The sequence below is a fragment of the Macrotis lagotis genome, chromosome 1, assembly GCF_037893015.1.
Source record: "Macrotis lagotis isolate mMagLag1 chromosome 1, bilby.v1.9.chrom.fasta, whole genome shotgun sequence".
Taxonomy (NCBI): Eukaryota; Metazoa; Chordata; class Mammalia; order Peramelemorphia; family Peramelidae; genus Macrotis; species Macrotis lagotis.
This window is the reverse complement of record NC_133658.1, coordinates 589,879,401-589,905,679: the sequence shown is the minus strand read 5'-3', so window position 1 is coordinate 589,905,679 and position 26,279 is coordinate 589,879,401. Positions and strand designations below refer to the sequence as shown.

At 33.2% G+C, this 26,279-nt stretch overlaps 1 protein-coding gene across 7 annotated transcripts in view; it reads right to left on the bottom strand.

The window, feature by feature from the left end:
• ARMC8 (armadillo repeat containing 8) overlaps positions 1–26,279 on the bottom strand; it is a 133,504-nt gene that overhangs the window by 43,739 nt on the left and 63,486 nt on the right. For all 7 annotated transcript variants that reach the window (XM_074214856.1, XM_074214853.1, XM_074214858.1 and 4 more), the window contains 6 exons: positions 22,217–22,297; positions 18,114–18,189; positions 17,920–18,010; positions 17,185–17,245; positions 6,731–6,931; positions 5,671–5,766 (listed from right to left, as the gene is read on the bottom strand). In XM_074214856.1, coding sequence (XP_074070957.1) covers positions 5,671–5,766; positions 6,731–6,931; positions 17,185–17,245; positions 17,920–18,010; positions 18,114–18,189; positions 22,217–22,297 — 606 coding nt within the window. The remainder of the gene's footprint in view (positions 1–5,670; positions 5,767–6,730; positions 6,932–17,184; positions 17,246–17,919; positions 18,011–18,113; positions 18,190–22,216; positions 22,298–26,279) is intronic.

Genomic DNA, 26,279 nt, shown 5'->3' with positions numbered 1-26,279 from the left:
TCTTTAAAAAAGAAAAGAATTTTTTTGTAGCTAGTGATTATCCATGAGTATAAGAAAAAATAGAAGTAGCTAAATGCTGGTTTTCACTCATCTGAGTTTAGAAATGAAGGATTTTTCTTTCTCCTTCCCATTTTCTAACTTTAGGTTTTTTTTTTCCATTTTCTAACTTTAAAGACATTTAAAGGATAACCAGTAAATGATTCAACTCTAACAAATTCTAAATCCTAAATTAAATTTGGGGGCAGTTTCATATAATAGTAACACTACTTCTTTCTCACTGACTTTGAGGACAGTTCTGAATATATTCTACTGCTTATCAATTTTTGCCTGTCACTGAAGAATTTAAAAAAAGAAATTAAATAAAACTCCATTAATTAAGACTAATTTGGAATTCTGACAAGGTATACCTGAGATGAGAAAGTTGAGAAAGCAAAGTGATTTGCCTTTGAAAGGAGAACTGATATTCATAGACAAGGAAGATGGGAATGAGTGAGTGATTAACCATATATAGGAAAGAACAAGTGTTTAATGTATAAATTAAAATTGTTTCTAATTAGAATTTTAAAATTGTTTGGAACATTGAATTGTTAAGTGAATTGATCAAGGTTATTTAGTGAGTGTGTTAGGAGTCTGGACTTGGATTCAAATCTATAAAAATCAAGTTAGCTCTTTATTTATTAAATTGTTATTTATTGCCCCCAATATAATGATATATTATCCATTTATATATATATATAATATACATATATACACACACACACATATATATATATAAATGTATATACATAAGTCAAAGGTATTTCATCAAATTGGAGGATAACAATATACAATCACAGCTCATTTTACAAAACAGAACTGATAGACAGGAAGCCATTTTCAAGGTATCAATTATATTTTCCCCCATTAATGTTTAATATAAAAATGAAAATAAGTTCTTAAAGAAACAAAACTGTTCCTAGTATGATAAAGATTCACATTTAAGAATGCAGCAAATCTTTTAAAGCAAACATTTAAGAACAAAAACATATTTTGATTGAGACTAATATTCAAAACAAGTAAAAAAATACAAATACTGTACCAGAAAATTGGGTTCCCTTCAGCCTAGTTCCAAGTGAGAAGCAGATGCACCCTTGTGGTCTGGCCCTTGTTTGATATACAGATACTTCCTTTAAATGGCATCTTTTAGCTTTCTCTCATTCTACTTGAGGTACAATGAAACCCCTTATTGACATTATCACAATTTATACTTTCCCACAATTTAAACTTTATATTCTGTACTCATATTTCCCATTTTACTGGCTAGGAAATTAGACCTCTAAGTTCTATAGAAAAGTTGCTAATGGACACATACTTTCTTCTTTAGGGATCATTAGCTCTGCAACAGTAATTAAATAGCTAGAGTAAACACTGTACCCTTAACTAAAAGAAAGTGCTTAATTTCTTTGCTGCCCATGTATCACTAAATTTTTCTTGAGAATTTTCTACGTACTCTCCAGGATAAGAAAAATCAATTAACTACCACTTTTTACCCAGCATTACCCATTCCTTTTATTGTTATTAAAAACAAACAGTTTTATAGGTAAATCAATTTTACCTATTTCACATTAAATTTAACAAATTGCTCTGTCTTAATCATCTCCAGAAAAAATGGGGGTATTATTATTTCTTTTTAGGTTTTTTTTTTTGCAAGGCAATGGGGTTAAGTGGCTTGCCCAAGGCCACACAGCTAGGTAATTATTAAGTGTCTGAGGCCGGATTTGAGAACTCAGGTACTCCTGAATCCAGGGCAGGTGCTCTATTCACTGTGCCACCTAGCTGCCCCTAAGGGGTATTATTTTTAAAACCCTAAGATTATGAACAAAAAAAATTATGTAATGTAACCCTTAACAAGAATTTTTTTATCTAACATATTGCTCCTTTGTTCATTTGTCTGAATCTATTAAAGTTCTTTGTGCTAATGATGGGGAAAAAAAAGATATTCCTTTTGTTTTTAGTCCTCTAATATGCAGGAATTGTACTTTTCTAACAAGATGATAAGAAGCATTATTATACAGAAAAGACCATGCCAGGTATCCCTGAAAATTGAGTTTTCCCCGAGCTCTAGTTTAAGCAACTTCCCTCTGTGGATTGTTCGAGGTACTGCTCTGCTCAAGTGTCGTTCTTCTCCCAATATGATGGACAGGTAGGTATCACAGCTCACAATCTTAGCTATTCTTTAGGGTGGCCAAGCCCACCATTATTATTGACTTAGATAGGGTTCTCCTGCTTCTCCTCCTTCTTCATATCAAAAATCAAGTATAGTCTTTAAAAAAACCTAATAATCCCAGTTCTCTTCAATAACAAACTATTCTCATTTCTACCCTGAAGTGCCATGGCAAAACTGGAAATTTACAAAAGGTTGAAAAAGGTTATAATGCACCAAGATAAAATAATATCATCCTTCTAACAGTGGGACACTAAAGAAATTAGTTTTCAAGACATGTTTTCTTTAATTTTTGATTTTTGTATACTTTGCTTCATTTCAATGGGGCACTCCCTTCAAAGCATCTAGACTCTCATCACTGACAATGATAAATCCAACTCTCAGTTGGTTTAGTTTTACTTAGTCTTCAGGGAAAATATATAGCATTATTTGTATCTGTAGAGGCAAAAATGTAACATAGGTTTAAAAAATTTTAAGAACAATGTTAAAAATTCACAAGATGGGATTGCATCCCTCTAAAAGAGAGGGTCTATGTAGTAATTGTCTCACTGTGAGAAAGAGAGAAGGAGAGAGGGTGGAGGGAGGGAGGGGGAGAGAGAGGGGGAGAGAGAGAGAGAGAGAGAGAGAGAGAGAGAGAGAGAGAGAGAGAGAGAGAGAGAGAGAGAGAGAGAAAATGTGTTCGTTTCTCTACAACTTTTCTTCTCTGTCCTTTCCCCTACTTTTCTCCATTAAATCTGAAATGTAGTAGAAAGAATCCGGAGTCTGGAAACAAAGATTTGAAGCTGGGCTGTAAAATTTACTAGACTTTAGCTGAGTCTTAGTATCTTCATTTGTAAGATCCAGGTAATAATACTCATATACTTACATGTTTAATACCACTTAGAGCTGTTGTAAGAAAAATGTTTTATAAATTCTAAAGTCCTAAATAAATTGTGAGGTAATATTTTTTGCTATTCTGTGTCCAGTCCCTGTTCAACTGAGGACTATAATTATAAAGCCCTGGAATGTACATTTTATTATTTATTATCTTATATCTTACTGAAAATATATTGCTCTATCCCCACCCCATTTTTAATTGTAAGCAGAGCAGTGCATGATTTTATATTTATCTTCTCTTGAAAAGGAAAAAACTCCCCTCAATTATCTTGTTTTCAAGTGCTGTTCCCTCTGTGGTTCTAAGAACTAAGTTTTTATAAAAGGTCTCTTTATACTTGATTAAAGCTAAAAGTGAGCTCTAAAAAATTACCCAGCTTTCAGGAAGATAATATGCAATGTTAAAAATAATGTTAAACAATGATTTCCAGACTATAATACAATTGGCATCACACTATATAAATGTAAAAATAAATAGGTACCTTGCAAATAATGTAAATGAAAATATGTCCAAATATAAAACTGAACAAAAATAAAACAGAAATAATTGCATTTAAAGGAGTTAATCTGTTATCATTTAAATACTTAAAATAAAGTTTTACCAATTTCTGAGGCTGATCTCCAAGAAGGTCTCATCACCACAATCATACTATATTTTTCATGTTACAGTTTCTCTCTTTGGTAGTTATGAACTATGAGCTATCAATTACTTAGAGACTGAAATTCCCAGAAATCACATACTGTATATCATGCAAGTATAGCATAGCATCTGCTTTTCAGCACAGCAAACTACAATTTATAATTAAAGTTATCCTTTATTTTTTTTCATGTTTCTACAGAAACATTCAGGAATTATCCTTGAAAAGTGGGGAGGGGGAGATATACACATTATACACACAGAATTATTTTTAATAAGCTACTATTTAGGCTATGTTGCAAATAACACTAAACACATTATGTCACAAATTGTCAATAACTTTAAAATAGTGTTTTATTAAGAAAATGAAAAATTATACACAAATACAAAAAAGGACACCCTATTTTTCTACTGGCCCATCTGTCTATCTCCCTTTTAGTCCATGGCATTTCCCTGAAAAACTCTTCTGAAGTTTTATCAATGGGCAAAATTATTCTCCAGTTTCCAAGCAGCATATCAGTTTTATCAGATCTCATAGGTTTAATACAATTATAATTTTCTCATTTCCCACATTACAATTTAGACGTTTGAGTTTTTTAAAATTTTTAACCAATAATGATGGAATTGAAGATAAACTATTGATGAATTTTTAATCTGCATCAGAGTATCACATGAGGCCCTTGATTTAGAATACAAGATCATTTATCCTAATCATATGTAAGACGAGTGTCAAGATGAATAAAGCAAGTCAAATTTCAATACAGATAGTATAAGATGTTATCACTGAGTTAAACTTGAGTGACAGTTTTGCCTGTTGGTGTTTGGAGATGCAAAACTATTTTTCAGATTACCTTTTAAGCACTCTTCTACTTAGAAACATTTTGTTGATGGTGCCAAATAAAACTGCATATAAAACAAAGTATGCTAATTGTTTCTGATGCTATTATGATTTTATTATTATTTTTCCAGGTGGCCCCTCTATGGCTTAATTACATTTATTTGCTTTGACCATATCCTGATGAGGTTTTCCTCACTATAAATATAAAAGTTATAGTATACTTATGAATCATTATGACTTTTCAGTATGTTTTAAAATTATATTTTGTTGTAGTCTGGATGAATATAGCAAATAAACTACCAAATTCGTTAAAAACTGCCTGATGGGTTCTTTATATGGATGATAACAAGAGAACACTTGGTTTTTCTCCCTGGTGTTGAGAGAGGCCCTGTACAGAGGGTACACCAGAATCTCTTTGTGAATGGTCCGCTTTAGTGTCTTTGCTTATGGAGTCAATTCAGAGTTTTACAATATACTCTTCTCCTTGCCCAGGACCAACAAAGAAAATGGGACTTGTGTAGGGCCAAGTTGCAGCAACAACATGAAGGTGCTAAACATACCATTGAACATTGGTCAGGAGCTTAAAACTTCAGATGACCACTCACTAAACCATAAAAATCATCGTCATTCCACAAAGCTTTTATTCACACAAAACTTGCACAGTAGCAAAAAAATTAAAACATTAACTAGGCCACATATCAAAAAAAAACAATGTACAATAGAAGACTTGAATTTCTCAATAGTATCAGAAAGAAGATATTTCCATAAATAACATTTACAATTCTAGTGTTATGTTTTTCAAGGTGTCTGAAGCTTCACAGTGCTAGAATTTCACCAGAACACATGCAAAAAATGTGCAACATGAGAATCCATATTAATGTCACATAAAAGCACACCAGTTATTTGTCATTCCAGCACGTTCATGCCACACTACGTTTCTAAAAACAAAACAAACAAAAAACCCACATCCGGGTCCCATTCATTCTTCAATTATGCTTTTAGTCCCTCTGTTTTATTATAGTCAGTCACTGTTAGTGCTCTTCACCACGCCTTTCAGGATGATGTCACTCCCTGCCTGCTGGCTGTCAGGACTGGGGGACGCCCCTCTCCCAGACTCACCTTCTTCCGGATGTCTTCATCATTAGCTCCAAGAGAGGCATAAAGCTTGAAAGCAGCCTGGCGAAGTTCATGAGCATGCTTTAAATCATGGTCAAGCTATAGAAAAAAACAATATGTTCTGTCTTAGATATTTAATGATCTGAACTTTCAGGAAAATTTAATTATTTGACATGAAAAAGTTCCAATTTATTAACATTTTAAGATAATTAAATTAACCTCAAATAGGCAAAATGAAAATGCCTTAATATCTGAAAAGTTTTTTGGCACACATGACTATCTGTGAGAATTATTAATAAAGAAATAATTTCAATTACTAGTCATTATAGCTTCCACCTGACTAATAAATTCTAAGTTTAGATAGTCACTTTGACAATACGATTTTTGTTCAGAGAATTTTTGCTATTTTTTTCATATCCATAGTGAAATGTTTCACCATACTAGGAGAACAATAAAGGGAAAAAAACAATAGAAAAAAAAATGAAGAGGAAGAAAAAAATAAAGGTGAATATTAAAGGGAACACTGGACTATCATCAGAAACTGTTTCGCATGCACTGTGGTACTACCTGTGTCATCAGATCCCCCATATTTGGAGGAAAAATGTATATATAATGTATATATACCTATGAATCGTATGATTTTTCAGTAAGTTTTAAAATTATATCTTATAGTACTCTGGATGAATATAGTCAACAACAGAGTATTTTGTTATGCTGAGGTAAATTAGAAGAGTTGTTATTCTTGCACCACTGTCACATTCACCTCTTGAAAAGCTACCTTGCTTTTGGCATTTTCTATCTTTTCTTAGGGGGGATGAGGATAGAAGGAGATATGTGGAAGAAAGCAGTTAATCTTTTTTTATTCCTAATTTTTTTACAAATATAAATGAGAAAAAATTCTGAGACATCATAAACTATATGGTAAAACATTATCAAATTTTTAAAAAACCTATCTAAAAGTGTTTTAAATTATAAATTACAAACTGCTTAAAAGTTTAAAAGTTTTATATGATTTCTAAAAAAGTCTCATTCTGTTAAACAAAAGAAAAAAATAAAAACATACCCTTTTGATATCAGTGATTGCACTCACTGAACTGGGATACTTGAAGTAATCAGCAAGCATGGCAATTAGGTGATCTGTTATGCTCGCAATTCTTTGTAGTTCAACATCTGGTTCAATCAGATAGGCAAGTGTTTCAGCACCTTCAACTCGTTCCTCTAGCAATCTCTCCTTACTGCACATTCGAACCAAACAAGGCAAAGTCTGAAAATATAAGCATTACTTGGATTTTTTTTAAAAGATAAAAGTTAGCTGGCTTTATAGTTACCTTTTAGCTCTTACATTCAGAATACTTAATGGTTAAAATTTCCAAACAATAGTTGTCACAAAATGATTTAGAATTTTTCGGATAGAATGAAAGCTAATACAATCACAGCAGTGTGGTAGAACCAAGAGAATGATGGGATTAAGTAAAGGAAAATTCCACTCTATCTTTGATGTTTGTTACCATTATGACTGGGCAATAATAGCTCACATTTAAATAGTTTAAATATTTGCAAAAAGTTTCACATATAATTCACTTGAGTCTGACAGTAAACCTATGAAAGCATTATTATTGCTCACATTTTGACAATGAAAAAACTGCTGCTAGGAGTTTAAATAACTTGCCATAGTTCACATATCTCTGTCTGAGTAGAATTTGAACTTGGGCATACCTTATTAAAGGTTCAGCACTTTATTCACTATACAACTTAGCTACCTTTCGGGGGGCGGCTAGGTGGTGCAGTGGATAAAGCCCTGGAGTCAGGAGTACCCGGGTTCAAATCCAGTCTCAGACACCTAATAATTACCTAGCTGTATGGCCTTGGGCAAGCCACTTAACCCCATTGCCTAGCAAAAACCTAATATATATATATATGAGTCCAGATTAAACAGCCTCTAATCAAGTCTATATCTAAAATCCCTCTACAGAAATTAAATCATGTATATCATCTGTGGATTAGATTTTTCAGTGTTAATTCTAGTTTAAGTAAAACAGAACTTCATTAATTCAGGAACTGATTAGGAATTTATTATTTTGATGAAGATCTTTGATGATGATTATTTTGATGAAGATGTTAAAAGTTTGGAAAAAACACACACAGAAACAAAGACATGTAAATATGCACATGTGAGCACACGCATGTAGGTATAAACATGTGTGTATGCACACCTATGTATACATGTAAATATATAATGCACGAACCTGTGCACACATACATGTGCACACATATACAGCGATGGAGTTAAGATGGTAAAAGTATAGGTTTGGACCCTGCTGAACTTCCCCAATATTCTCCTCCAAAATGACTTTAAAATAACATCTCAAATCACATTTTGAAGTTGCAGAGCCAACAAAAGGTCAAAAGGAGACCTTAATCCAGACTAAGTTATTTTAGGAAGTCCACAGGAGAGGTCTATAACCCCTGGGTGGGTTCAGGCAAAGAATGTGGCAGGACCACCAGCAGAGGGCCTTGGAGGCAGCAGCAACAGCAGCAGCTTCAGGAGATTTCAACCCAAAGGTAGTAAGGGGGACAGAGTACCCTCTCTGCAAGTACTGGATATAGCTGGCACTGCCTGGCATCTCTACTGTTCTGGGTAGGAGTTCCAGGGAATAGAGGAGCACTTGTGGTTAGTCACAAGGAAGCAAAATCTCATTTTCAGGGCCAAAAGGAGTACTAGCTCTTGTAGTTGCAGAGTAGTAGTAGCCTTTCCTGGGTAAAGAACAAAGGGGACCAGGAGAACAGTGACTATAAAAAGCTACTTTGGAGGAAGGAAGAACCAAGACATGAATTCAGAAGAAAACAACAATGTAAAAACAGCTATATATAAAGCCTCAAAGAAAAATGGTAATTGGACCCAAAGCAGACAAGAATGCCTGGAAGAGTTAAAGAGTAGGAGTGATAGAAGAAAAATTGGAAAAAGAAATAAAAGTGTTGTAAGTAAATTACTTAAGAAAAAATTGGCATTATGATAAAGGAGAAACAAAAATTCAGTGAAAGAAAAGATTCCTTAAGAAACATAATTAAGTCAAATAGAAAAGGAAGTACAAAAGTTCACTGAAGAAAATAATTCCTTAAAGATTAGAATTGGGCAAGTAGAAGCTAATGGATTTATGAAAGTTCAAGAAACAAAACAAAATTGAAAGAATGAAAAAAATAGAAGAAAATGTCAAATATTTTATTGGGGAAAAAACAGATCTAGAGAAAAGATGCAGGAGAACTAATTTAAGAATTATTAAGACTACCTGGGGGTGGCTAGGTGGCACAGTGGCTAGAGCATCGGCTCTAGAGTCAGGAGTACCTGAGTTCAAATCTGGTCTCAGACACTTAATAATTACCTAGCTCTGTGGCCTTGGGCAAGCCACTTAACTCCATTGCCTTGCAAAAAATCCTTAAAAAAAGAATTATTGGACTATCTGAAAGCCCTGATCAAAGAGAATCTAAACATCATCTTTCAAGAAATTATCAAGGAAAGCTGCCCTGATATCTTAGAACCAGAGAATAAAATAGCACTTGAAAAAACCCACAAATCACTTTCTGAAAGACATCCCAAAATGAAAATTCCCAAAAATTATCTTGGCAATTCCATAGCTCCCAAGTGAAGGAGAAAATAATGCAGGCAGACAGGAAAAAACCCAATTCAAATATTATGGACAGCAGTCAGGATCACAAAGGATTTAGCAATTTCCACATTAGAAGACAAAGAAACTAAGATTATAACCAAGAATAATCTACCAAGCAAAACTCAGTATAATCTTTTTTTTTGGGGGGGGGGGGACGTATGTTTAATGAAATAGAGAACTTCCAAAGCAATCATGATGAAAAGACCAGAGTTGAATAGAACATTTGACATTACAAACAAGAGAAACATAAAAAGGCAAATTATGAAAGAGTAATCATAAGGAACTCAATAAAGTTAAACTGTTTTCATTCCTATATGGGAAGATTATACATGTAATTTCTGAGAACTTTATGATCATAAGGACAGTCAGAAAGGGTCCACACAGAGAACATGAATATGAGTCAATTATGTTGGGGTGACTTGCAAGGAAAAAAAAGAGAGGTGAGTGAAGTGATGCACTGGGAGGAAGAAGGGAGAAGTAGAATGGCAAAAATTATCTCACATAAAAGAGACACACAAGAAAGAGCTTTTAAAGTAAAGGAGGAAATAGGGAAGTGGCAGGCAATGTTTAAACCTCAATTCTCATCAGAATTGGTTCAAAAAGGGAAGAATTTATGGATCAAGCTGGATCAAGAAATCTGGTTTACTAAATAAGAGAAAAAAGGAGGGGAAAGGAAGAAGATATAGGAAGAAAGAAGGGCAGAGTAAATGAAGCAGTGGAATAGGATAAAAAAGAGAATGATAAATAGAAGAAAATAGGATGGAAAGAAATACATAAATACCATAACTGTGAATGTGCATGGGATGAGCCAACTTATAAAATGGAAGCAAAGCAGAATGGAGGAGAAATAAGAAGCCAAAAATATGTTGTGTTCAAAAGACCACACTTAAAGCTGAAAGACACACAGTGTTAAAGAACTGGAGTCTACTCCAGTTCAGCTGAAGCAAAAAATGTCAGAGGTAGCAATCATGACCTCAGACAAAGCTAAAGCAAAAAATAGGTCTAAATGAGAGAGATAATCAAAGAAACTACATTTTGCTAAATGTTACCATAGATAATAAAGTAAAAAAATTTTTCAGCAAGTTTCACTGATAAAAGCCTCATTTCTCAAGTATATAAGGTAAATGAGTAAAACCTGTGAGTCATTTTCCAAATGATAAATGGTCAAGGGATATAAACAGGCAGTTTTCAGAAGAAGAAATCACAGCTATCTACAATCAAATAAATGCTCTGAACCACTATTGATTGAAGAATAGTAAATCAAACAACTATAAGGCACTACCTCAAACCTATGAGAAATGACAAATGTTGGACAGGATAAAGGAAAATGAGGTACATTAATGAATTAATGGATTGTTGGTAGAGTATTGAACTAGTCCAATGACTCAGAATAACAATCTGGAGCTATGCTAAAGGATCCTTAAAGCTATGCATACTTTTTTTTGGTAGGGGTAGAGGTTCACAAGAGAGTAGATAACTCTTCAAAAATTAAATAATTTATTTTTTAAGGTTCCATGTATTTTTTCCTGAAGTACATGCAAAGATAGTTTTCAATAGCTGTGCATACCATTTCAGCTATTTCGATACTACTACTACTACTAGGTCTGTATCCCAAAGAAATAAAAGAAAAAAGAAAGGAAACAGTACAAAAATACTTATAGCAGCTCTTTTAGGGGGTAGCAAAAAATTGAAAATTGATGTGAGGAATAGCTTAATAAATCGTGGCATATGACTGTAATGGCATACATACTGCAATGCTATAAAAATGCTATAGAAAATGCTGTAAAAATGATGAGAAGGCATATTTGCAAAAGAAACATGGCAAGACCCGTATGAACTAATACAAAATGAAATGAGGAGAATTAGGAGATCATTGTGCATAGTAACAGCAATGTTATGATGTTAATTAACTGTGAAAGACCTGGCTTCTCTAATTTATAAAATGATCCAAGAAACTTCAAAGGTTGCATGATGAAAAACCACTATTTACCTCCTGAGAGAAAAATGATGAACTCTCAAAATAAATTGAAATAATTTTCTCACTGTCTTTTTTTTTGGCTTTACTTTTTGCAATATGGCTAACTGGAAATACGTTTTATATGATTTCACTTGTATAACTGACTTATTATTTGCTTTCTTAGCTTAGGGATGGATAGAAAGGAGAGAGAGAGAATCTGGAATTAATTTTTTTTTAAAATGAAGTTAAAATAGATTAAAAATTTTTTTAGAAAAAAATTGCATCTACTTTGTTTTGCTTTTGTATTGATTTATACCCTAGAGGAAAATTAGAGTCTTAATTCATTATACCTTTCTATTATGGAAATCATAGTTACTCTTCCTTAAAGGTCTATTTTATCACTTCTCTCACTTATGATTCAAATTGCAAAATACAAGCTGGCTTTAAATGCTTAGTGATTCTGCCTTTCATTATAGGTTTCCCTTTCCCCTACTTCTAAATTACCTGTAGTGAAAGTATTAGTTCTATACAGTTTTTGAGTTTTCTGTAGTACATTTTTCAAAGGAATGTTGGAAAACTTGCTGGGCATTTTTTTAATGGTAGGTTAAGGTTGTCACTTTGGCTAAGAATCATCAATTCAGCTTTGAAAAATTTCAGTAATGACTATCCATCATGATGATTTATCAATATTTGGATTGCCAAATAGTAGAGTATGTTCTGTGTATTTTATATTATTTGATTAAATACTTCAAGGTTGTCTATTTCAAAACACAATTTAGGAATGGGAATTTTAGTAAATAACATCTTCTAAGAAAGTTTTCTCTACTACTGAAGCCCTTCCACTGATCTCTACTATTTCTGAATTTCTATTATAAGAACATAGTTTAGCATTTCACTATTCTGTTTCAGGGATATCAGGCGCGTATATACATATTATATGTATATGTATTTGTATATGTATATATAAATGCATACATGCCTGTATATAGAAGTAGCTAAAGATACAATGTATAGAGCACTGAGCCTGGAGTTAGGAGCATCTGAGTTCACATGTGACCTCAGATACTCATTACCTGTGTGACTGTGAACAAGTTATTTAATCCTATTTGCTTCAGTTTCCTCATCTGTAAAATGAACTGGAGAAGGAAATGGGAAATCACTCTAGTATCTTTGCCAAGAAAATGCCAAATGAGAGCATGAAGCGTTAACACTGAAAAATGATTAAACAAAACATATTTATATGTATGTGTTTGTGTGCATGTGTATCTGTATCTTACAGATATTTTTGTTGTTTAGTCATTTTAGTTATATCTGACTCTCCAAGATCCCATTTGGGCAAAGATACAAGAGAGATTTGCCATTTCCTTTTCCAGTTCATTTAACAGATGAGGAACCAAGGCAAACAAGTTTAAATGACTTGCCCAGGATCACACAGCTAGCAAGTGTATGAGCACACATTTGAACTTAGGTCCTCCTAATTCCAGGCCCAGTACTGTATCCACAGCACCAACTAGCTGCTCTATATAAATCTACATCTACCTATTTCTATAAGTACCTCACAAACACACACTCACAAACATACATCTACATGTATATAAACTATTTTTACTACATTTAAAGACTTTTTATTATAGGCTTTAAACTCTATAAGAAAATATTTCTCAAATTCTTTCTATGCCCTCTAGAATATCTAATTTGTCTCTTGTTTTTCCAAAAAGCTTCCTGTTTGTACTTCTCTTTAGTTTAAAAAAAAACTGTTCTTATTTTCTGAAATCAACATTTCTGTTCTACTAGGCAGCAGAGCAGAGTTGCCAATTCTTGAGCACTGGCATTATTTTTTTTTTTAATCTGGGCATCTGCTGAAAGAACTGGAGAGCAGTTTAGCAGAAATTAGGTTTAGGCCAACATTTAATGTTTCATGTTTCATAGCCATATATAAGCTCAAAAGAGAGAGGCATTTTAAATGTAAAAGTATGTATCAATTAGAAAAAGAGAGTGAAATCTAGAACCTATTGATGTTTGTCCTGCGTTTTTGAAGAAGACCATGACATGAAGGGAAGTTATGCCATGACATGCATGTAAACTGGATTTGAGTAAGGGGGTGCTGTGCTAAGTCACCAGCCTCACTTTCTCCTCCAGAGTCATCTGGGGCCAGTGGCCAGACATAAATAAGGATGACTGGAGATGGCCTTGAATGTGAGGCAGTCAGGGTTAAGTGACTTGCCCAAGGTCACAAAGTAAGTGTCTGAGGCTGGAATTTGAACTCAGGTCCTCCTGTCTTCAGGGCACACAATGTGTAGAGCACTGAGTCTAGAGTTAGAAGGATCTATGTATATGTATGTTTATATGTGCATGTATATCTGTCTTACAGATCTTTATGTGTTTAGTCATTTTACTTAAATCTGACTGTTCCTAGGTACCTCTTAAAACTATAGCTGAAGAGGGGCGGCTAGGTGGCTCAGTGGATAAAGCACCGGCCCTGGAGTCAGGAGTACCTGGGGTCTCAGACACTTAATAATTACCTAGCTGTGTGGCCTTGGGCAAGCCACTTAACTCCATTTGCCTTGCAAAAACCTAAAAACAAAACAAAAAAAACTAAAAAAAACCTATAACTGAAGAAAGAATACATAACAAAACAAAAAAAGAAACGTGAAAAATAAAAAAACTTCAATCACATGAAAATAAAATAGCTCTTAGACAAAGAAAATCAATGCACCTAGGATAATAAAGGAAATCATTGATTGGGGAAAAAACCCTTTCTGTCAGAATATCTGTGATATAGGTCTAATAGGCAAGATATGTCTGTATTAATTTCCTACCCAAGAATAATTTCCCAACTAATAAGTGGTCAAAGGATAGAAACAAACCATTCCTCCCCGCCCCATATTTATTTTTTCACCAACCATTCTCAAAAAACAAACTATTAACACCCATATGAAAGACTTCCAGATAAGTCCTGAGAAGAAAAATGCAAACCAAAATAACACTGAGATTTCACTTCACCTTCACCAAAGTGGGAAAGATAACAACACATGAAAATAGTCAATGTTGGAAGAATTATGTATGGGAAAACAGCCTCATTAATATATTACTGAGTTAGATATGAACTGGTCTAACCATTCTAAAAAAAAAACCAGGAATAATACTAAAATGACTACTAAAATGACAAAACACTTTAACCCAAAGATGTTACAGTAGGTACATACTGAAGAAGTCAATGACAGAAAGATCCCACATAAGTCAAAATATTTAAACTGGCACTTTATATATATATAGCATCAGAAAACTGGAAACAAAGTGCATGTCCACTAAAGGAGAAACAACGAAACAAACTGTGGGTCATAAATGTAATGGAATAACATGCCTAAAAAATAATGAATATGAAATAATGAAGCATCAGGAGACTTCAACGAAGTAATGAAATTGAAGTAATTAGAATCAGGAAAACAATGGAAAAATGACTACAACAATTTTTTAAAAAAGGAAGACCAATAATATGAAACCAAAAACTAATTAACTAGAATTTATTATTTAAGTGCTCTAAGGGCTATAAAGTGCTTTACATACATTATTTCATTTCATCCTCATAACCTATTATCACCATTTACAATTCATGGGGTCTGTGAGTTTTATAATTTAAAAGATAATTATGTACATTGTAAAAATTCATTTTACTTTTCTGTTAATGATGAATTATTATGAAATGAGGATGCATTATTAAGTTACATTTTTCTTTAACTTACTTTATTTTAGTTGTCCATTGTATTTGTAAGCAATAGAACTGTTAATTCAAATGTTCCATAAAGTCAGATAGTTATTAATTGCTAGGTAGGAAAATTTTGCAATATTAAATTACATTTGCCTTTAGTTACTGAATTAGTTCATTAACTATTACTATAGTTAATTTGGAAATTAGATTTTTAAACTCTTCAAGAATCTATAATTTTGTCTATATCAGTATATCAACAAAAATTAACATCCTTCCTATAATATATCTTGGAAGATGACTTTCTACAGCCTGGAAAATGTATTGGACTATAATGATGAGACTTTCTGAACTTAGCAAGGTTGATTTTTAAATAAATTCAGTCTTGTCACCAGGGCTGCCTCTGAAACCTTTTTTAAGCTAGTGATATCTGCTAGAACTCTACTGGAACACCCTTTGAGAACCTAGGGCCAGCTTCCAGGTCATGTTGAACATAGAGAACTAGACATTTTCTCTGGTTCTCATGATCCCTCAAACCTCCCTAAAATAGGAATTATGGACAAGAAATGGAGCATTTTTAGTTATCTCTGGAGTCTTGGACACCAAGAAAACAAATAAAATAGAAACCTGATGAACTAACAACAATAAAAATTCCCTTAAGCACTCCATCCTTACTATTTACCATACTCCCAGTGGATAAGGTGCACATCCCAACTCACATGCACAAAATAAAATTCAACTCTGCATCCTAACACTCTTCTTCCTCCACCTGCCTCCCAGTGCCGGAGAGATCTAGGTGGTAGAAATTTGCTCTGGCTGCAAAAATAGCATAGGATCCCTCAATGCTACACCAAAGTTTAACAAGAGAATACAGTAACCAAAGCAAAGACGATATGATACAAGTATATCTCTATGGCATCCCACTAAGCCTGAGGAAAAGAGCCCAGTGTTTAGAGAATGGGATTGATAAATCAAGAATTACCTATTCTGGGTAATGGCAGAATCATTTTTGAGATCTAGCTCCCAGGAAAACTGCCATTCATCAAAGGGGAACAGTAAGAAAGTGAGCATCCATATAGATTTAAGATTTGCAAAATGCTTTACATATGTTAACTCATATGTTAAAAAAAAAAGACAAATGAAAAAAGACCAGAGAAAGAAGAAAACCCAAATAAAAACCTTAAGCAGATAAACTAACAAGGCAAATACTAATAATAGAAGGATGTGAGACCTCTGAATTATGTAAAAATTTTAGCATCTATGAACAAATACTTCAAAGCAAAGAAAAATAAATCAACTGATGAGGCAAAGGATTTTCTGGATTTCAGGAGTAAAAGTCAAGGTGAGGTATGAGAAGCCAAGGATTAATAATTTAGATCTTTCATTACAAATTAATGGTGGAAGGCTCAATGTGAAAAATTTATGCAAATATGTGATCCTTGGAAAGCATGGTAGGGTATTACTGACTAGTTTAAAAAAGAATTAAGAACTGTGAAAGCAGAATATATGGCATGCATAACAGAAATATCTGGAAGAACAGAAAAACTTGAATAAACAGTAGCAAGTTCCACTAAAGGAAAAAAGAGGATAACTGACTGGAAATGCAACAATACAGAAGGTCAGGTCAATATGGAGGAGAGTCACCTTGATGCCATGATAAGGCATCATAGTAGAACTTTTATGATATTTAATAATGCCTTGATATAAGAATGTGATTGTCTATACTTATCAAACTAAAATAACATTAAGTACTGACACTGATAAAGTGAGTTACAAGTATATAAAGCATAAGGTAAATGGCAAAATATATTTGGTTTTATTGTGTTCACATACATTTATATATTCTACATCTTTCCCATTACAAGAAGATCCCCAAAGTGATTATGTTTTATTTCTGGTCTTAGATTTTTCAAAGCATACTTAACACTGATTTTAAAAATCTGAGTGATTGATCCATTTATATGAAGTGAAGTAATGCATACAACAGATATTTTATAATTATTTTGTCCTTTGTACACATATCTAAATTATCCAATGATCAAAGGAACAGAGAGAGAGAGAGAGAGAGAGAGAGAGAGAGAGAGAGAGAGGGAGAGAGAGAGAAAATAAGGAATTAACAATAAATGCATAAAATATTTTGATTTCTGAAAAATTAATATCCATCTAAGTACAACTTGAAATGAAATTACCTTTAATACAATACAATTGTCATCTGTCCGAATTGCTCCAGCTCTGCACATATATGTTAAGCTAGAAATAAATGGAAAAATATAGACTTGCTACTTATGTTATAAATTTTTTTAATTGTTTTTAAGGTTTCAAATGCAAATCAGATGAATTATAATTTACTAAATAGTATACTTCTGTTTTATTCAGTCATCAAATGTTCAAACAAAACTAGCTATTAGCACAGACAGTGCTGGGTTGCTAACAAAAACAATGAATAAAATAAAGTGTGAATACTATATACATATGTATGTATATGTATACCATTAAAGACAATCCTAACAGAGAGTTTGAATTTGCATGCAGTTTAGCTGTCACAATATGATATATTTCTTAGCCAAAGCTATTCCTATTATACCAAGTGGATATTAAAATTTTTCCATAATTATGATTATATGCTTATTGGCAACTGAACTTCAAAGAGTGGGAAGTTAATACTATATTTAGCTTTTTCCATTGAGGATAATAAACATATCACATGTCAGTTACTATAACACATTCTAGAGTTTAATAAGTGCCATTCTAGATGAGATCTCTGCTAATTTCCAACTCTACTTAAGAATAAATTACTCAAGGGAGAAGTTAAAAACTTCTCCAAATCCTCAAATATGAGAGGAAGCAGTTGAGAGATATCTTGTTAATACTCTGAAATATTTATAAATGCACTTCCTTTCTCTTCATGTCATCTTAAGTTTTACCATTTTGCTGATGTGAGCTGCATTTCAATAGGTTTATCCCTCTGTAACATCTTCACAAAAATCTGGGGTAATAATTCTCCATCAACCAAAACTAGAAATAAAAAAGCAAACAAACCAGAATTTGGGAAATTATTTAAACATATAAAGTTATTCATTTTAAGACAAAGAAAAAGCCAGTAATGTTTTTAGCTTACCATTTACAAGGGTCATGGATACCTGGGGGTTTTCAAAGGCAAGGACTGAGAAACATTTCAGTGCTTGCATTCGAACCTATAAAGAAAAGAAAAACAAACCAACAAACCTCAAACTAGGAAATAGACATTAATTTAGAGTTTATAAAAACTGATCTGTAATCAATTATAATATAGGCTAATGAAAAAATATTAAACAAACACAAAATTTTTAAAAGTAGGAATCTAAATTGTTTAGTATTCGAATTACTATAACAAAGTACAAAAGGGGGCAACTAGGTGGTTCAGTGAATAGAGCACTGGCCCTGGAGTCAGGAGGACCTGAGTTCAAATCCAGCTTCAGACACTTAATAATTACCTAGCTGTGTGATCTTGGACAAGTCACTTAATCCCACTGCCTTGCAAAAAAAAACTACCCCCAAAACAAAGTACAATAAAGATATTAAGTAGCACTTAAAACAGGACAATTTACATTATTAAAGTAGTAGAAAGCATGAAGAAGGAAAATATTTAATCAAATAAACCAAAGCAAGCTTTTTTAAATACATAAGAAATAATGCAATCAACAAATTCATTTCAAGCAAGACAGATGAAAATAGAAAAGGAGAAATAAGAAGATGAAAAACATTTCCAGAAATAATTCAAGTTGTTCTGGAGAAGAGTTTGAAAATACTAATTTGTTAATGTTTTACATACCACATAAGAACTGTTGTCCTACACAGTTAAATTCTTAAACTTTAATGAACTATTATTTATATTTAGCATCTATGCTATCATGCTTTATGTGATTATGAAGATACATGTTTTTATAAAAGGAGTACTCTACCTTTTGCAAAGACTACAATTTTAAGTTATTTCATTTCTCTCCATGACTATTTTCACCATTCAGTAGCATAGTATATTGCCTGAAAATAGCAAGTTGCATCTATAGGAAAGGTTAACTACTATGTGAAAGAATTCTCAAGTAAAACAGGAAATAATTTGTATAGTTACAATTACTACTGCTGGTGCTTTTTACATATTTAAAAAGGATATAATGTTAGAGTATCTCAAGAATAACAAAACTTAAAAACTATCACTAATGTAGAGTCTCCAAATTTGTTCATTCTACATCTTATCTGGCAAATGTCATAATTTGGTATCATATAAACATGCTATCTGGCAAGGAAGGGATGGAGAGAAAACTGAGTGACTATTAAGTATGGTGGAGGATGATGGGAGTTTTGTAAAAGGAAGAATTAAAATAATTTTTTAGTGAATTAAAAAAAAGAACCAGATAAGAGACCAAGGAAGAAACAAACCTCCCTAGCCTTCCCATAGCCACCCATTTCTAAGATTTGGCCAGTTCTAGCAATCTAGCATCATGTGATTTGGGCATACATAAAATGATAAACTTGGACTGAAAATTCCACATTTAACTAGAATGATGAAACAGAAATTGCTATAATGACTAAAGTTCAAAACTCAAGAAATTCTATGGTTGTTTGGGAAGAAGGAGAAAAGAAATGAATTGGAATTCTGACTATCATAGATGGTCACCAAATATTCATTTTTGCTGCTGTTAAAATAAATGTTTATTTAGGGTGTGAATAAATTCATATTGTATTCAATATAGCATTCATATTTAGTAACCATATTGAAGTTAAAATATTAGGATCAAATCTCAAGATTTGTAACGGGTTAAATTGACTTTCTACCTATGTGTGTAAAAGTATTGATAACAACTTTTTGTTAGATAAAAAGGAACTAGAAACTAAGCGGCTACTCATCAACTGGAGAATAGTTGAACAAATTATAATAAATAAGAGTAATGGAATATTATTAAGCCATAAATGACAAAAAGGATGGGTTCAAAGAAAATTAGAAAAAGCTCATAAACTGATGGAGAATAAGGGAAGTAAAAAGTACTAGAATAGTTTATTTCAAGACTACAACATTTTAAAGAAAAACAGTTCAAAAAATTTTAGAACTCTGATAATGAAAATGACCTACCATGACTCCAGAGGACTTATGATGAAGCATGCTGAGAGACAGACTTAAAAGTATAAAATGACATGTTCATTTTTGGATATGACCAATGTTGATTTCTTTTGCTTGACTATATTTATTTACTCAAATAGTTTAAATTTTTTTTTTGCTTTAAATAAGACAGAAGTTAAGAGAAGACAATGAGACTAGAAAGCTATTCCCCCTCCCAAAAAAAAGAATAAGGAAAAGGGGATTACTGAAGCATTTTTTAATGCATAAAAAAAGAATAAAAGGAAGTTTAGGAGACACAGACAAGACAGACTTTGAAATTAACTTGTGGAATATATTATATTTTAAAAGGCAAATTGTACCCAATAGAGATGGGTGGGGTTTATCATCCACTTTTTTAAACCAAATTTTCTCACTTTATAAAATTTACATTTTGTTTCATATATGAATATACATATACATGACACCTTTTGTGGGATCCTCAAAGATACTGATGATACAAAGAACCCTTTAGTCTAGCAATAACTTGCACTGAGCCTCTGGCAACTTTAGTTAGTCCTCCTAGGAAAGTTTAAGAAGAAGGATCATGAATTCTTTCCAGTCCTTCATTTCCTGAAGTCATCTCCAAAGCACTATGATTTTACTTTCAAATATAACCTATTTTTATTTTAAGGGGTCACTTGATGGAGAAAAACAAACAAAACAAAAAATAACGCCTGAAATTTCTTGAATGAGGAAAAAGCTTTTTTGTTCTATATTCAGAAACAAATGACTAAATGACTGGTAGTACAAAGGAATTACAGTTAAAAGCCAGTAAAACAGAAAAACTTTACTGTTTGTTTTAATTAGGGGAGGGGAATTTAAAGTTTGAATGTATAAATAGAAGAGGAAAATACTAGGTACGAAAATGGAAGCATCATAATTAATAATCTAGGGCCTTGCCATTTGTATGATTTTTGGGCAAAGCACTTAACCTTTCTCTTCAGTTTTAGTTTCCTTATCTGTAAAATGAAAGACCTGAGGTATTTGGATTAGGTTTAAGGTCTTAATTATCTAATCTATAATCATACAACTGTTCTTGGTTGCAGTACTTGTGATTATTTGTCCTTGAGTCAGAATCCTGTCTTCCTCCTATAATTCATGAACCCATTTCCAAAAGAGAAACAAAGTCCAGATCAGTAAACCTGCTGGAAGCTATGGAAAGACCTGCCTCCCCAATCCACAAGTGAAGGACAGGGAACAAAGAGACAGCCTTCCCATTTAGCAGTCCCAGTCTAATAACAAAGTGACACAATTACCCTGGCTTTGCTGTTCCTAACACTTGTCAGAACAAAAACTGCAGACACTTGAGAGTAGATGGTAAGAAACATGGGAACGAGCAGATTCTGGTGAGGAGTGATAAAGGTGGCCTATAAGGGTACCTCACAACCTCCTCTGAAGTATCCCTTTAAAAATCAGGACCTACCAAGACATAAGCACATATTTTTGGCTTTCTAGTATAACATGTTGGTTCAGAAACAAGCCAATATTTTCAAGATTTGATTTTTAAAATGTATTTCAAAGGGTTAATTTATTGCTTACCTACTTATATTTTTGAAAAGACTGACTAAATAGTCTAAATGCTAATGACTGTTTGACCTATAGTACAATTTCTATGAAATAGTATAACAAATCTTAAATGTTCATATGAAAATGCCTAATATTAGATTGTAGAGTTATGTGGATAAATGAAAACAGTTTTTAGAAATTTCCAATCCAAAGTACTTCTAGAAATGACACAACAGTTTTTCAAAAGCAGCATATACCTCAAGACATTTCTCCAAAGGAGTTAAGTATTGTTCACTGGCATCAGGCCAAGAAAGATATGAAATACTATTAATGAAAACAGAAAAAAATCAAAACCAACTTCCTGCCTACCAAAAAGTGAAAGCACTTTGTACCTGTCAAAAAATGTCAGAAGGAAAGCTCTTTATAGATAATAACCATGAATGTTTTCTTTACAGGGTCACATTTTCCTGACTGCAATATTACAAAGGCAATAAATAAAGTATGGTTCTTTCTCAAAAATGTCTTAAATAAAAAAACACACAAAAATACAACAATTACATCTATAATTTTTAACATCTTACTTTGTATGATACTGAAGTTAGCAGATGAGCAATATTCTGTACTGCTCCATGGTTAAATAAAATAGTTTGATGATCTGGTGCCTGTAAGAAAAGAAAATATATTTATGCAGAGCTGATGAATAAATCTGATAAAATGAAACTTTGTTCAATAAGCCTTCTTATAACATAATTTTTTTTTAGATTTTTTCAAGGCAATGGGGTTAAGTGGCTTGCCCAAGGCCACACAGCTAGGTAATTATTAAGTGTCTGAGACCGGATTTGAATCCAGGTACTCCTGACTCCAGGGCCAGTGCTTTACCCACTGCGCCACCTAGCCGTCCCATAACATTTTTTACCATACTGATATTTTCATTACTATGAGCAGGTAACCTGCATGAAAACCTTAATACCTTGCAAGTTAAACCTAACTTTTACAGTTGTCAAAATATTGTGAGACACCATGTTTTCCAGAGCCAAAGTCTACTAAGCACTGAACTTAGCATAACCACAATCCACTGCTCTCACCCTCTGGATGATCTGGCCATCTGACAAAATCACTTAATTTTTTGTATTGCTTAGACTAGTATCAGATGTTGTGTCTGAACTCAGACAAGCACCAGACAAGCTTAGTCAAATTCTGGTTATGAAGTCCTGATATAAATCAAACTTGTTATATTGTTGCTGTTACCCTCATTATCAGGGCTACAGTTCACTGAATAAGTATCTGATCTGCCTTTCTCTGAAGCAGGTCCCCCCACTAGGTATAGAGCTGGCATATGTATTTAATTTACCTTTTTGCTTGCAAGTCATTTTCCTCACTTTGAAATTAAACTTCTGTTTGATTCCTGTCCTTCTTGTTCTTAGCCTACTCTGTTCAACTCTGGACAGGTTAGAGGACTTACAAAGTAGTGGGCCCCCTGGGGAAAACACAAGGAAGCATGAAACCTGCTTTGTCAGAGCTAGTTTATTTCTTCTACTAACTTCTAATAGCTAAATGAATAGGCACTGCTGTTTTTCTTGTGCCTGTCCTTCAATATGGGCCTATAAAGGGTAGGCGCAGGAAAAGTAGCAGCTTTGCTTCTTTAAATGTAAATGATACTCAACTAAACATATGGCACAGTGTAGAGAATGTGAGGTCTTGAGTCAGAAAGACCTAAGTTCAGATCTTGAACTTGGACACTGGTTGGCTGTTTTAGCCCTGGGCAAGTCACTTAGCCACAGTCTGTCTCAGTTTCCTCAACCACAAAATGGGACCTCACAGGGTTGTTGTGGGTCTCAAATGGGACAATATTTGAAAAACACTTAGAGTGATAGGAATATAGTTGGTGATCTATGAAATGTTTATTCCCTTCCCTTCCCCTTAATGCATTTGAGAGTTAAGTATCATCCATCTCAAAATGAGGAAAAAAATAGATTCTGGGAGTTCTAAAAGACACCCAGTTCCCAGTTTGTTTTGACTCATTAATGTTATCTGATGGGACATATTACTATAAATTGTAACCATACTGTTCATTTTTAATTATTCAGAGATAAAAATTAATGTCTAAGTTACATATGAGCTTCTCTCTGATTTTCAGGTTCATGGTTTTTTTTTTCCCCTTATTACTACTCACAGAGGAGAAACATGAATGAGGAAGGAGTACAAGAATGAAATTATTTTCTTTTAAATCATTTAATTCTGTTTATTTTTAAGAGATTCATCAAAGATCTGGCTAAGGAGAGAGAAGATAGCAACTAAATAAACTTTAAAAATATGGCATGTGTGCATACCCCTTGATCCAGCAATACCACTACTGGGTCTATACCCTGAAGAAATGATGAAAAAGGGTAAAAACATCACTTGTACAAAAAAATATTCATAGCAGCCCTATCTGTGGTGGCAAAGAATTGGAAATCAAGTAAATGTCCTTCAATTGGGGAATGGCTTAGCAAAGTGTGGTATATGTATGTCATGGAACACTACTGTTCTATTAGAAACCAGGAGGGATGGGATTTCAGGGAAGCCTGGAGGGATTTGCATGAACTGATGCTGAGGGAGATGAGCAGAACCAGAAAAACACTGTACACCCTAACAGCAACATGGGAGTGATGTTCAACCTAGAAGGACTCGCTCATTCCATCAGTGAAACAATCAGGAACAATTTTGGGCTGTCTGCAAAGGAGAATACCATCTGTATCCATATAAGGAGATGTGGAGTTGGAACAAAGACCAAGGACTATTACCTTTAATTTAGGGAAAAAACCTAAAATCTTATTGTCTGATCTTGCTATCTCTTATACTTTGTTTCTTCCTTAAGGATATGATTTCTCTCTCATCACATTCAATTTGGATCAATGTATACCATGGAAACAATGTAAAGACTGGCGAATTGCCTTCTGTGTGGGGGTGGGAAGTAAGATTAGGGAAAAAATTGTAAAACTCAAAATAAATAAAATCTTTTTAATTAAAAAAAATATGGCATGACTCCATTTATTTAATGAAACTCCATCATAGCCAAGACATGGTAAGAGTGTCCCACTTTTCATATGAATGGAATAAAACATACAAGGTTAAGCCATTTTCTGGAATCCCTGAACAAATCATAGATAAAAGCCTAATAAAGGGTCTCAAGTCTGATTTTCCAATCTGGTGCTTAAATGATTGCTTCACTTGGAATTCAAATTTCCTCCTACCATATATTAGATATTCTGAAAGAATGATATGTGCTTTAGTATCAATAATAATAAAGAGCTAGCATTTATGTGTGTTTTATGAACAGGAATAGCAAAAACATTCTTGAAGTTAGGGGACTTAGATTCAAATCCTGGCTCTATTGATATCTATAAGATATCTTTGAGACTCACCTTTCTCGTTAATAAAATAAAATGATTAGATTATTAATAAGATCTCTCTCTCCCTTCTAGTCTTAACATGATAATCTGTAACATTAGGATGATGTTTTTTTGAAGGTGACAACTGTAACAACCAAATTTTATTTTTACTATTGGCAAAAAATTTCATATACTTCTAAATCACTTCTCTAAAATTCAACCTCTGTTCTTTTACATCATATTTCTTTAGTTTCAAAGAAAAGAAATAATAAGCCTACACGATATTTGACAACAGCATTACTTACCTCACCACCACCTTTTTTTTCCCCTTCCTTTCTTTTTTGGGGAGGGTAGTATTTGGGGGCAGAGACTAGATTTCTCTATCTCCCCTAGGCTGGAAGAACAACCATTCATGGGCCTGGTGCTTTAGCTGATCCACATGGAAGTTATGACTCCTTTCATTTCTAACCTGGTCTGAGTCACCTTTTCTCTCAAAGTCTGGAGGTCCCTCATCCTCAGGGCCTTGCCCTATTTGTTCCAGATAATGCAGTCTTTAGCTCTATTGAGGTCAAAACTTTTGAACTCAGCTTCATTCTCCTCTGACAGCAGGGATTTCAGTACATGTGTATCATCAAGTCTAATTTCCTTTTACATCTTAAAGACAGAAATGGCAATCAGGAAGTTTGGTCAGGAAGTTTCCTGTCCTAAGGACATGTTTCGGCTAGATGTTTTATGGGTGAAGAAAAGTTCTGAGAAGTATTATGACAATTTATAAAAGTACAATCAAATGAACAATACCAGAACTATGTTGTAAACTAACATCATAAGATACATTGAGAGACTCCTATACTCCTATTACTCAGGATATACTCCAGAGATTTTAAGAGAACTAGATTTCCACCTAATTCAATTTCTGTGGCTACCACTTTGACATTCAAAGTCTGCATGACAAAGATTAGGAGGTCAGATCTTCCAAAGGCGCACTGAAAATTGGTAAACACCTTATACCATCTTATATTATTAGCTTAAATATTTATTTTTTATTTTTAAAGATTTTATTTGAGCTTTATAATTTTTCTCCCAATCTTACTCCCCCCCTCACCGAAAGCAATCTGTCAGTCTTTATTTTTGTTTCCATGTTGTACATTGATCCAAATTGAGTGTGACGAGAGAGAAATCACATCCTTAAGGAAGAAACAAAAAGTATAAGAGATAACAAGATCAGACAATAAGATATCTGGATTTTTTTTTTCTAAATTAAAGGGAATAGTCC